Here is a 15,126-nt window from a genome sequence, read left to right on the forward strand (position 1 = left end):
AGTTTCATGCATCCTGCACAGTTGATGAAGCAGTTATTTGTTTGTTGGAGCAAGTTGGTAATTACCCACCAAATTATCTAGCCACAAATCATTATGCAGGGGTAACTTTGTTTTCCTATCAAGAACGGCAAGATATAACAGCGGGTAATGAATTTTACAGCCAGCAATGGTGATCTGATAACCACGATGAACTACTTTCATGTAGGTTCGTTCAAAGGGGACTGGATTGGGGAAATGAAAACTACAATGAATAAACATGATCTGAAGAAATCATATCGCGCCTTGTCTTCTTTTTTATAAATATTACACATAACAAGGTTTGAACAAGTGACCTGGTGGCTGATATAGCTCCGCTGTGTTATGTAGAGATTAACTATTTATGACACATGTGTTGATGAAGAAGGTGGAATTTATCTTTGATAGCTCATTTCAGTGGCCTGATAAACAATGGCAAAATAGCTGCAAAATTACACAATTGAAAATTTTATCATAATTAGAACATATCACATAAAGATCATCCCTAAGAACATGGCAACCAAAGCTATCAGATGAATTCTCTTTTGAGAATCAATTTTTTTGACCAAAAGTGGGGAAGCCAAAACAAAATTGCAGATTTCATCATACATTGTAATTTCAATATATCATATTAAAACCAGATATGAACTGAAAATGCTCACGTGTTTCATTATAAATTGCATTATATGTAAATTTGAACCTTTGCCACATGTTTGCAACTTCATTGAAAGTAATATGATCAGTATAATGAACAATATTCAGCGCCGATTAATTCTAAAAGTTCATGAAGTATACAAATACGTAATTAGCTGAAATAAAAATATTAAAGTTCTTTGACTTCTGTCAGTGTATCACCACTTTATATAGCAAGTGTAATTACCCTTGGCCAAGTCCTTCAAGCCATATATGCCGAACTGTGAAAGCTCATTAGATATTCAAATTATAAATTAGCTGACATGAAAATGTGAAATGACTTTCGATATTGTTTTAAACTGGTATAATCATCAATGTACATAGCATATTTTGCCAACTTTGATCAAGTAAATCCCAGTATATATCCGTAATTAGAAAAGATCATTGAATATGCAAATTAGGAATTGGCTGAAGAAAAAATGCTTAATGACTTTCAATAATGTTGTATCATAGTATCTTTAATGTATATAGCAAGGTTCATCAGCTTTGGTCCGGTCAATTCAGATATATATCCCTAATTAGCAACGTTCATTAAATATGTAAATTAGGAATTGGCTGAAGTAAAAATGCTTAATGACTTTCAATAATGTTGTATCATAGTATCTTCAATATACTGGTATGTAGCAAGTTTTGTCAACTTTGGTCAGGTCAATTCAGATATATATCCCTAATTAGGAAAGTTCATTAAATTACGAATTGGCTGAAGAGAAAATGCTGAATGATTTTCAAATATATTCTATTATAGTGTCATTAATGTACATAGCAAGTTTCATCAACTTTGATCAAGTCAGTTCAGATATATATCCCTAATTACGAAAATTCATTTAATATGCAAATTAGGAATTGGCTGAAGTAAAAATGTCTTTTGACTTTCAATAATGTTATATGAAAGTATCTTTGATGTATATAGCAAGTTTCAACAACTACAATCAAGTTAATTCAGATATATATCCCTAATTAGGAAAGTTCATTAAATATGCAAATTCGGAATTGGCTGCAGTAAAAATGCTTAATGATTTTCAAGAATGTTGTATCATGGTAGCTACAATACATGTAGCAAGTTTCATCAACTTTAGTCCAGTCAATTCAAATATATATCCCTTATTAGCAAAGTTCATTAAATATGCAAATTAGGAATTGGGTGGAGTTAAAATGCTTGATGACTTACAAAAATGTTAAATTATAGTATTTCAATATACATACCAAGTTTGGTCAATTTTGATCAAGTCAAATCAGATATATATCCCTAATTAGGAAAGTTCATTAAATATGCAAACTAGCAACAATCTTTCATGTCACCCCTTAATGGTTCCCACTACAGATATATTTTGGTGTGATCAACATTTGTAGCAAATCTCGTCAAATTGTGTGCAGTCGTTTTTAATGTATATCCGTTTTTTCTAAAATCATTAATTATGCAAATGAGCAAAAAGTATGCAAGCTACACCCACCAAAAACTAATCAGTTCTTGCCATTTGCTAACTGAATTTATTTACCAGATTTGATTCTGATCTGATCAGCCGTTTTTGAGATATCGGACCAACAGACAGACAGACAGACAGACAGACAGACAGACAGACATTGCTGCGACATATGCTCATGTGTGTGAACACGTGAGCAAATAACCCCTTGGAACCAGTATACCAAATGTCAAAGCTGTAGGACGAGCACTTTCTGAGAAACAAATTGTTTTACGAAAAATGGCAAAAATTAAACAAGCGACCTAGCGGCCGATATAGCTCCGCTGTGTTTATGTAGAGAATAACTATTTTTGACACATGTTGATGAAGAAGCTGGAAATCTTTGATAGCTTAATGCAGTGGCCAGAAAAAAGTGGCTAAAATAGCTGCGAAATACACAATTGAAGATTTCATCATACTTTGAATATATCACATAGGATCATCCCTAAGAACATGTCAACCAAAGCTATCTGATGAGTAGTTTTTTGAGAATAAAATTTTCTAACCAAAAATGGAAAATTGCAGATTTCATCATAATTTCAAAAGATCAGATTTAGTTCATATATAGTAGAAACCTGTATACCAAATTTCAAAGCTGTAAGACCAGTACTTTTTGAGAAACACATTTTTTGACCAAAAATGGAAAAAAATTGCCCCCAAAATTCAAAATTGCAGATTTCATCATAATTTCAATAAATATCATTTAGTTCATCTATAGAAACCTGTATACCAAATTTCAAAGCTATCAGATGAGTAGTTTTGGAAATACACATTTTTTGACCAAAAATGGCAAAAATTGCCCAAAAAATACAAAATTACAGATTTCATCAGAAATTCAATATATATTACTTAGCTCATATGTGGAGACCTGTATACCAAATTTCAAAGCTATCAGACCAGTACTTTTTGAGAAATACATTTTTTGACCAAAAATGGCAAAAATTGCCTTAAAAATGCAAATTTGCATATTTCTGCACAATTTGAACAAATCTAAAGAGAAGGCAAATGTTGACGGACGTTGACGGAAGACGACGGAAAATCAACCTATTTGATAAGCTCCGCGTTGCTGACAGCGGAGCTAAAAAAAACAGTTTCTCGAAATCATAATTTTCATCTACACAACAAATATCAAATCAGTAAGTACTGCAGTTCTTGAGATATTTGAGTGGATGGACGCCTCACAAACGGACATACATACATACATACAGACTGACGCCGGACGGATACCCATCCCAATAGCTTCTATAGACTATAGTCTATAGTAGCTAAAAATAATACAAGGCATGTATCACCAAACATTTCTGATGGCATTTTAACTATACAAACACCCATGCCAAACATCAAAATGATCAAATTGAAAATACTGGTTTTCACAAAAAAGCTAAAAAAGTGACTTTAAAATGATTCAATCAAAAAAAGAAAAAAGACCGTTTGAGATACATGCCCAAGTGAGCATCAGACCAAATTTCAGAAAAAGTTACTGAAGCATTTCTGAGATACCTGCGTCTACGGCATATGGCCCACTATGCAGTAAAGAAATGGTATTGGGATAAATTTTTAAACTGTTTTGATCCAGACAACACTTGTTCATGGATTTCTAGATGTTTGTGCAGTAATTGTAGACCATAGTACACCTTTTTGCTTTTTGAATTTTGTTATATTTCTTTTACTGTCTACCTTTTGATCCTCTTGTGTACATTTTTCTTCCTTTTGTTAATATTTCATTCCATTTGGGGGACTGGCTTTGTATAGGTGATTTGCACCTGTTTCAGTCACCCTATCCATTGTAGACATATTTCTTGTGTTTATCTTGGATGAATAAATAAATAAAAGATTTTTAGACTAAAAACTGAAAAAATTATGCCAAAATTAGAAACATGCACATTTCATCCCAATTTGAACAGACCTAATTTAGAATACCTAAAGAAACCTGCATGCTAAGTTTCAACCCAATCTGACCAACAGTTACAGAGTTTTAGCAATTTGAAGGGTTTTTCCTTTTTTCCCTTCATTTACATATTTTTGACACTAACAAGTGCATTTGAACAAATTTCACATCTCCACCCCTAAGTGCACCGGTACACCAAATACTAAGACAGTAGGTGTTGCAGTTTAGGAGTTTTTGACATGGACAGACAGACATACATACGTACATACATACATACATACATACATAGGTACATACGTACATACATACATACCGTACATACAGACATGCAAATGGATGCAAATGAAGTGATTCACCTTACACCATAACTTCTCTTCGGTATATATACATATACCAAATGTGAACTAAAAATTGTTATAAAATGGCCGCACAGTGGCCATATTGGATTGTATCACAAAATAAATTAATGTGCATATGTCTGACATATGAAGTAATCCTTGTACCAAGTTTGAATGAAATCAATCCAGGCACCTCTGAGATATCTGCGTGAATGGATGAACGGACCCATGTACGCACACACCCACGGACGGACGGACATGATGAAACCTATAAGTACCCCCGTACAGTGTCCGTTGGGACTAACAATATGCAGTTTGCAGTCCTTACGTACTTGTATCCTGGGAACATCTTCAGTTCGTCATCTGATTCTGAAATAGTTCTGAAACCATAAACACTACCAGACCAGTCAGGATCCTGTGGTAAAGGTTATATCAAAGACAAACATGTTTAAAATTGACTTCACACAGTATTAAATTTTCTTATGCAAATATAATGCAAATTTTAACAGACCCAATGGTGGCTATCCCGAGGGTTCTGTAGACTAAAAGGGTCCAGATCCTCAAAGATGCTTAAAATTAAAGGACTTTAACCCTTTCACCACCATGGTTTGTCCCAAATCCATTGTTTTCTATGGTAAAGTTGGACCTGTATACAGGGAACTGGGGGTGAAAGGGTTAAAGGGCACATCATTTGTTAAACGATCATTCAACCATGGAGCACTGATTGTTTCAAAATTATTTTAACCCTTTGAGCGCTGTAATTTTTTCCCATCCAAATTTTAGTGCAAAATTTTACCAATTTTTATGAATTTTTCTGTAATTTTTTATAATTTTGGATCAAATGGACATCATATTTCATTGGCTACAGTTTTTTCTCAAAATTTTGGCAAAAATCTGAGAAAAATTGACTGGGGTTTATTATACCGGTATAAAGGGAACATTATTATATAAAGGGAACAAAAATAGACTTTGGCGCTCTTAAGGGTTAGATATTTGTGAGGATCCAGAAAAAAAACGGGGGTTTACAAAAAATTTGTTTTTGTCATTGTTTGATTTTTAGAGTACTTTTTTGTTTGTTTAAATTTTAGTGTATTTTATCCTTTTTTTTATTTTCTTGTCTGTAAGTGGCTACCTGATGGCGCTGTTGATGAGCAAATAAAATAAAATAAAATAAAATAAACATAGGGCCAAAGTCCCTGAAGCTACTATAGACATGGATACAAAATTAAGTATTTCCTGACTGTATGAAATTATCTCACTAAGGTCATCCTAGGGACATGTAAACCAAATATTAAAGCTGTCTGACCAGCGGTTTTGAAAAAACAAGCGACTCAACAGTTGACAGAGCTCTGCTGTGTTATGTAGAGAATAACCTTTTGTGACACATGTATTGATGAAGAAGGTTGATATCTTTGATAGCTCATTTCAGGATGGCCTGACCAAAAATGGAAAATAATTCCGTAAAAATACAGATTTGCATGTTTCATCAGACTATAGTAGTCTATAATAGCAAATAAACGAGAGTTAATTACATTCTAATTAAAGTAAACAAGACTTGCTTAAATCAAGATTTACGTCATAAAAAAACAGCATATCTGTCAGGTTATAAAGAATCTTGAGCTGGTTATCTTTTAATATCAGTATTTTCATCCTACTAACCAAGCACATTTTAACTTTCAAATTAACATTGTAAGTTCTGTTGAATAAGTTGAGACTGTACGTACTCAGAGAAAGCGCACTGAAGAGACAAATGTTTGAAACTTAAGAAGTTCAAGGTCACCAAAGCATTATAAGGAATCATGTTACACTTTCATTGCACTGTTTACACAGATTGCATAAGTGCTATAAATAGCACATGAGGAATCTTACAGCCCAGCTTTACCATAAAAACCCCATCACTTTGACCACTCTTTTCATTGACCACTCTATTTTTTTCCTCAAAAGTAATTTTATCCTTACCAAGTCAACCATAAATGGAAATTAGAACTTTCTCTATCTCTATTTATTTGACCACCCTATCATGAAAAACTATTATGAGCAATTTCTTTTAGATAACATAAATGGTGGTTCAGAATATATCAAAGTTGGGATTCAGGAAAGTTGCGTTTACATGTTTTAATCCTCCAAGATGGTAAGCATTTCACTATGAACTGTCAAAAAAAGTTGAACTTTCTGATCATTCCACACTAAAATTATTTTGGCTTTGATGATTTCCTAATTAATTCAATTATTTAAAATCATATTAATTATTTTTTTCTGGGTGAATTGATAGGGTTTATACAGTACAAGAATTCCATACAATGTAAGTCAAATTTTGACCTTCTATAGACTATATTATTAGTCTATAGTAGCTAATAAACGAGAGTTAATTACATTCTAATTAAAGTAAACAAGACTTGCTTAAATCAAGATTTACGTCATAAAATAACAGCATATCTGTCAGGTTATAAAGAATTTTAAGCTGGTTACCTTTATCAGTATTTTCATCCTATTAACCAAGCACATTTTAACTCTCAAATTAACATTGCAAGTCAGTTCTGTTGAATAAGTTGAGACTGTACGTACTCAGAGAAAGCACACTGAAGAGACAAATGTTTGAAACTTAAGAAGTTCAAGGTCATCAAAAGCATTATATGGAATCATGTAACACTTTCATTGCACTGTTTATACAGATTGCATAATTGCTATAAATAGCACATGAAAAATCTTACAGCCCAGCTTTACCATAAAAACTCTACCACTCTTTTAATTGACCACTCTATTTTTTTTCCTCAAAAAGTAATTTTATTTTATCCTTACCAAGTCAACCATAAATGGAAATTAGAACTTTCTCTATCTCTATTTATTTGACCACCCTATCATGAAAAACTATTATGAGCAATTTCTTTTAGATAACAAACAGGGCACAATAAATGATGGTTCAGAATATGTCAAAGTTGGGATTCGGGAAAGTTGCCTTTACATGTTTTAATCCTCCAAGATGGTAAGCATTTCACTATGAACTGTCAAAAAAAGTTGAACTTTCTGATCATTCTACACTAAAATTATTTTGGCTTTGATGATTTCCTAATTAATTCAATTATTTAAAATCATATTAATTATTTTTTTCTGGGTGAATTGATAGGGTTTATACAGTACAAGAATTCCATACAATGTAAGTCAAATTTTGACCAAAAATGACAAAAAATTCCTTAAAAATACACATTTGCATATTTCATCACAATTTGAACAAATCTAAGTTGGGTTATCCCTAGGGACCTGTAGACCAAATAACAAAGCTGTCTGACCAGCGGTTATGAAGAAGAAGATTTTTTACCAAAAACACCTTTTTTGGCATTAATTTTCCTATTTTTAACAATATCAAAAAATTAAAAAAAATAGTTTCTCAAAATCATATTTTTCATCTACACAACAAATATCAAATCAGTAAGTACTGCGGTTCTCAAGATATTTGAGTGGATGGACGCCTCACAAACGGACATACATACATACATACATACATACATACATACATACATACAGAGTGACGACGGACGCCGGACGGATACCCATCCCAATAGCTTCTATAGACTATAGTCTATAGTAGCTAAAAACCACCTTGGGGGGGTCATCCAAGATAAAAAAAATTGCTTGGGTTAAATAAAAACGGAGAGGGCACTGTGGTAGATAGAGAAAAAAATCACTGGGATAAATAAAAAAAGGCGGGATATATCCAGAAAACAAGCGACCTAAGGTCATAGTGTTGAAATTTGCAAAAACGTAATCGGGTATAAAAAAACAAGCATTTGCATGCCCGAGTTACCGGCAGAGCTTACCACTATACTGCATTTACGGCTATGTTGTTGCCATGATTTCCGAAAAACGTTTTTGGAAATACTAAAGTGAAAGAAACTGTCTTTCACCCTCACCAAAGTTTTGTCCAGTTTCTGAGATTATCAGTTATCTGCAGTTACAGTCTGACTGGTGATTTTTAAAATTCCAAAGTACAAGAAGCCTCGTTGTTCGTCCATAAGGCACTGCTAGTTTCCCCATGGTCGACCTGTTATGATAGTACGGGTAGTAGTAGAGCCACTTTGTTTCGATATTTTCTATTGGGCAAAATTCTTCCATATATGGAGTTCTGACCAATTAGTGACAGTGTTTTAAAACAAAGTCTATATTTACTTTGGCTAATGCCAGGGGGTCTCTTTAATGGTTCCCCTGCCACACAAAAAGATATCGATGCTTACTGAGTGCAGCTCAAAATCTTGTGCTAGGAAGACGGAAACTGACAGTTGGAATTTGTTCTTGTGTGGCACTCAAAATTCGACTCCATTTTAGACCTGGTTTACTGTGAATTAATACCCCCCATTTTAGACCAAGTTGCTGAAATATCCACTCCATTGGGCGGCACGTATACACATTGGCAAGTAATGGAAGTACCCCCCTCCCCCCGGGTTTGATCCCCAAATTGAATCAAGAGTTCGTTGCATAATCGATCCAACAACGCGTATGTGATCCTGAACACGACATGACTCATATACGGTACATACATACATACATACATACATACATACATACATACATACAGACAGACAGACAGACAGACATCTCACATACAGACTTTTTTCAACCATATAACCTCCCAATTGCCATATACCGGTATGTATGGCAAATGGGAGCTAAAAATTGACGTGCATATCTATGACATAAGGAGTGATCCTTGTACCAAGTCTGAATGAAATCGCTCCAGGCATCTCTGAGATACCTGCATGAACAGACGGACACATGACGCACGCACGGATATGACCAAACCTATAAGTCCCCCCAGACGGCTCCATGGGGACTAACAAGTTGTTCCTTGTGGCAGAGAGGGTGACTCTTGTGAGAGGAAAAAACAACTTGACTAATCCGATATGTTCCAATCATGAGCTTGATAAGCAGCCTTAAGTTTCTTCAATCTCCCAGGTGACTTTTAAGGTTTTAGAAGTCTTCAGTAAAATAAATGAATATTGAATTCTTTGACAATTTACCTTAACTACTTCTTTAAATACATGATATCCAGATGCAAGGTGTACACCTGCAGTATTTGCATGTTCTTCTCTTAAAAGTCGTGATAAATACTTAAAGGTAGCATCACTCCATTGTCTGAAAAAAGAAGATTAAACAAGTCATTGATAATGACATAGGCCCTACATGTATGGTATTTGGGACTTTGTCAGTGGAAGTAAATAAATTGAAGTTAATGTGATGTACATGAAAGATGACCTAATGGCCAATACAGCTCTCACTGTGTTATGTATAGAGAATAACTATTTGTGACACATGCGTTGATGAAGAAGGTGTCATTAGAACGTTGGCTCAGCGGTCTGTAACAGGTTTCACTAAGTTTACACTTTTGTTGCTCATTAGCATTTTATTTGGTAATGTTGATTTCATTTGAACAAGTCATAGTTGATGACACAGTCCCCGCTTGTCCATTTTGTTATAATCTTTGGTGTCTAGGTAGCTGTGGAATGACATTGATGCAACGGGTGCATCAGGCCTGTGACTTGCATAATAAAGTAATCTGAGGAACGTTCAATAAAAGACTCATCTCTGCCGGTGTTGACCACTAAAGGAACTTTTGATTACATCACACATAACGATGCCCTCACTGCCTCTAGTGTCATGACAGCACATACTATACACATGGTTTGGTGGAATTTTCGAAATGGTATGGGATCGGGTATGTTGTTGTAATCAGCCATTTGGATCATATAATGAAACAAATTAATGTGCACAAGAATGCAGCCATATCACGTTTAAACAAAATCAGTCCATTTAAGGACAGTGACCTATGTTTATAAAATTGAAATCAAATGGCTGTCTATTGACCATATGGATCGTAGCACAAAATTAGTAGACATGCATAAGTATGCCATAGTACTTTATCTTTGTACCAAGTCTCAACAACATTGGATAAGGAATATTTGCACATGATTAAGCCTCAAAGACATGAAAAAATCCAAAAATGACAATCTGGCAGCCATATTGGAACATGTCACGAAGTAAATTGACATGTATACATGTATGTGTGTGCCATAGTGCTTGTTCTTTGTGCCAAGTTTGGACAAAATGGGTTTAATGACCTTTGAATTATGCTTCAAAGACATGCAAAATTCCAACAAAATGGCAGTTCTGCAGCCATATTGGATCCTATTGCCAGGTTAATTGATACATGCATGTGTATGCCATAGTGCTTTGCCTTTGTGCCAAGTTTGAACAAAATCAGTTCAAGGATGTTTGAGTTATGGTTCAGAGACATGAGAAAATCGCAAAAAATGGACGCCTGTCGGCCATATTGGATCAGACTGTCGGCATATTGGATCATATCATGAAATAAAGTGGCGTTCATATGAAGGGCATAATGTTTTGCTTTGTGCCAAATTTGAACAGAATCGGTTCAAGGATGTCTGAGTTATGGTCCAAAGACATGAAAAATCGCAACAAAATGGCTGCCTCACGCCCATATTGGATCGTATCGCAAAAAATTTACATGCACATGAAGGCCATAGTGTTATACCTTTGTGCCCAGTTTTAACAGAATCTGTTCAAGGATGTCTGAGTTATGATCCAAAAACATGAAAGATCCCAACAAAATGGCCGCCTCACGCCCATATTGGATCGTATCGCAATATAATTTGACAAGCATATGTAGGCCATAGTGTTATGCCTTTGTGCAAAGTTTGAACAGAATCAGTTCAAGGATATTTGAGTTATGGTTCAAAGACATGAAAAAATCGCAAACAAAATGGCCGCCTCGCGGCCATGTTGGATCGTATCGCAAAATAATTTGACATGCACATGTAGACCATAGTGTTATGCCTTTGTGCCAAGTTTGAACAGAATCTGTTCAAGGATGTCTGAGTTATGGTCCAAAGACATGAAAAATCGCAACAAAATGGCCGCCTCGCGCCCATATTGGATTGTATCGTGATATAATTTAACATGGATATAAAAGCCATAGTGTTATGCCTTTGTGCCAAGTTTGAACAGAATTAGTTCAAGGATGTTTGAGTTATGGTCCAAAGACATGAAAAATCGCAACAAAATGGCCGCCTCGCGGCCATATTGGATCGTATCACAAAATAAATCAACGTGCATCTGTAGGTCATAGTGCTATGCCTTTGTGCCGAGTTTGAACGAAATTGGTTCAGCAGTGTCTGAGAAACTGTTGATGACGGACGGACGGACGGACGGACGGACGGACGGACGGACGCACAGACGGGACCCAATCTATAAGTCCCCGCCGGACTTCGTCCGCGGGGACTAACAAATACTCATTTACAGTTGAGCATGTATCTATCACAAATACACAGGAAAATGTGCAGCAATTCTCAATTTGTTGCATTTGGACCAGGGACTTCAAGGATATCATATTTGCCAAATTTTTCAATAAAACAGGCAAAACTTCACTAGCATGTGTGTTACGGAGTGGTAACATAATTGAAGGAATGAAATACAAACTAACAATCAAACCTCCCGTATGGCTGCTTTTCAGCCCATAGACAATGCACGAGGCTCATCAAACTTTGAGACAAGGCAAAGTTCCGTAAATATATTTTTATTGAAAATATACTATTTACCATTTTATGGCATTTGAAATATGTACTCTTGCATAACAGACCGTAAAAATCATACTAATGCACGTTTTAAAATTCTTGGCCGACAACGCAAAATCTGTCCGCATACGGGAAGCTGGCTGGCTAACCGGTACATTGTGTCAACTCTCCCGTCGTCAGCGAGATGGAAACATTTATTTGTAGACCTTACTGTGATGCTTTAAATTTGATTTCACCATACTCACGCCATTCACAGAAAAAATCTTTATAAGTATAGCTCAGTTTTTTCTAAAATCATAATAGCATTCAGTTTATATAAAGGTCTAAGTCGGATTGAGTGAACGGGCGAGCGGGCAGTTCGCAGTATGTCACTTACAGTGCGGTGTGCATGATCAATGCAAGCACATAGCTGGTTCCCGTAATCGTAAATTGTTCAAAAACGTAATTTACTCCAACAAATAGAACAAGGTTGATAGATTATAAAGATGTTGTAAGCATTGGTTTTTGACATTTTGATCTCAAATATTATGTTTCGTGATCATAGTACGGCACAGAATTTGCCCTCGCTGTTTGTTTTGGTAGCCACCTAATTTCAAAGATGGCGCTGTGGGTGACACAAGGCTACAGCTGATATAGTCGCCGCGATCGTAAATTTCTTACAAATACCGATGATCTCAACCTGAAAAAAGCTAGAGTTCGACTTCACTTGTGTAATATTCATTAGTTTTTAATGTCTTTGCTTTCGATTCGCTTTTGTACATTCACGCTGCAACAAAGATTTTGCCGATGCCCTACGCTTAGTTTAAGGCGTTGTGCACTGTCCTTGTATTTCAAATATGGCCCGGTAAGGTAACGATGGTAGTTGCCGTGATCGTAAATATCTTTCAAATACAGTTTTTTATCAGAATTTAAACAAGAGGGTAAGAAATTGCTTATTTTATTTTCATTAATCTTTGACATTTAGTGTTTGGTTTTGCTTCATACTGCGGCAGTCCTCCGTAGAATTTGCCAGTACTCACCGGGACTTGACTCAAAAAAGCTTATGGTACGTACCTACCGGATCGCATAACGATCAAATAAAGTCAACAGCTACGTACTGTTGCCGCGATTGTAAATGTGTAAGAAGTATGGCTTGATATCGCAATCCTAACGACAGAATTGGACTTTACGGATGTAATTTTCAAGAACATTTGACATCTTAAACTTAAGTTTAGTTTTGTACGGTTATGCTTTGACGTCTTTTTTGCCAATGCCGATGTCGATTGCGCGCCCGGCACAATTTCAAATATGGCGCCGATTTCTGTCTCACAATAATAAACACACCGGTCGCTATAAATCGAGTGCCCCGAAAATCAACAGGTTGCCCCAGTACAAACACCTATCACACATACAAAATGTTACCTATAGATTAAATTAAAATTATGTTCAACCATGGGAAAATTTATTTCAAATACATTATCATAGAATTTCCGCTGTGACCCTGATGGCGAAATACTCCTCAGAGGTTGCTTGTTTTAGCAAAATTAATGCACGTATGTTTGCAAACATCGCCCATTATTAAAAAAATCATGGAATTCTCAATAAAATGGCGGCCACAAAATATTGCCAAATAAATGCAGAAATGACGACGAAACCTGCTGAATTTCGGGTAATTCTAGAATATGGAACATTTCATCAGAAGGATGGAACACAGAATGTTCTGGAATGAAATCATGTTTTCTTCTCGCTGGATTAATGAGACTTAATGAGACTTATATTGCCAATATGCATGTTTGTTGGTTGTTTGTCGGCTCCGTCTATTTTATCGATTATCGCCAGAAAAAACAGATGTGCTAGATCTGTACCCCAAAACTTCTTTTGGACACAACATATATAACAGAATCTGAACTAATTTTGGAATTCTTAAGTCTGAAAAATAATACCACTCTTACTTGAATCCATATTATGTCATGAGTGTACCGGTATGTTTGTAGGAGGTGTACAAATATGACCCTAGATTTAAATTTGTAATCTTAGAATTTGTGCCACACCCTTCCAAAAGTATGTGATCAGCGAAAAATTCAGCTGAATTTTCTGGGGATCACATTAATCTGTCAAAAATTCAGCAGAATTTTTCAGCTGATTTTCCATGGCTGAAAAATTCTGGTGAATATTTCTTTTTAACAGAATAATCAGGTGGATTTTTAAATATTATCTGAAAAATCAGCTGCATATCTTGTTTTTAGACAAAAATTTAGCTGATTTTTTTAGAAATTGTTAGAAAATTCCATTCAGCTGAAAATTTCAGCCAATCTTTAAAAATTCATCTAATTTTTTTACTGAACAATTTGCTGTTCTGTAAATTCTGCTGAATATTTTACTGAACAAGGTGTTCATCCAAAAATTCAGCTGAATTTTTTAGTGAATATGAATTTTAAAAAGGCATATTTTGGGATATGAAATCTTATGTGGAAAGTTATGGTACAATTATATTCAATATTATAGTAATATTGATATCTAGTAAGAAAATTTGAAATTAAAAGGAAATTCCGAAATTTGGTCGGATTTTCCGAAATTAGTTTGGAATGTGTTATATATATTTCCATGATCACTTTTTGTAAAACAGTTTGTCTGCTGTACTGGTTAATATTACATGTAACAATAACAAACTTTTGTCTTCCAATTTACTCATATTTTACTTAGCCAAATTTCATCAATATTTGGAACTTAAAAATCCAAGTTGATACCTGCTACCTGATATGTACATGTAATTCCTGAACACAATACTTTAGACCAAAAATTGAAAAACCTCAAAAATACATGTATACCAATAGACTGAAATACATAACATAGACTGAAATACATAACATGCAACAAAATGTTTACATTTTGCCATTACACCAGATACATGGAGAAATTTCAACATATAACCAATAAATCAGAAACCCTACTGGGAAAAGTACACATTGTTTTCTTCCATGGCCAGATGGCAGGAAGTGACTGTTTACAACCTTGATACTCTTCAACATTGAAAAAATTATGGACTACCGGTATATTTGTTGGAGACCAAACCAGCTAAAATCACCTTTACCTGTGCTTTCTAGTGATTTTTTTACTGCATTTCAACCTCAAATACAGTTTACCTACTAACTAAATCACCACATTATGTA

At 34.9% G+C, this 15,126-nt stretch overlaps 1 protein-coding gene across 4 annotated transcripts in view; it reads right to left on the bottom strand.

Annotated features, from left to right (window-relative positions):
- Positions 1-15,126, bottom strand: part of LOC139132409 (D-aspartate oxidase-like) — an 86,953-nt gene that overhangs the window by 41,487 nt on the left and 30,340 nt on the right. For all 4 annotated transcript variants that reach the window (XM_070698757.1, XM_070698755.1, XM_070698756.1 and 1 more), the window contains 2 exons: positions 9,407-9,521; positions 4,727-4,809 (listed from right to left, as the gene is read on the bottom strand). In XM_070698757.1, coding sequence (XP_070554858.1) covers positions 4,727-4,809; positions 9,407-9,521 — 198 coding nt within the window. The remainder of the gene's footprint in view (positions 1-4,726; positions 4,810-9,406; positions 9,522-15,126) is intronic.

The sequence above is a fragment of the Ptychodera flava genome, chromosome 5 (assembly GCF_041260155.1).
Source record: "Ptychodera flava strain L36383 chromosome 5, AS_Pfla_20210202, whole genome shotgun sequence".
In the NCBI taxonomy this organism is placed as follows: Eukaryota; Metazoa; Hemichordata; class Enteropneusta; family Ptychoderidae; genus Ptychodera; species Ptychodera flava.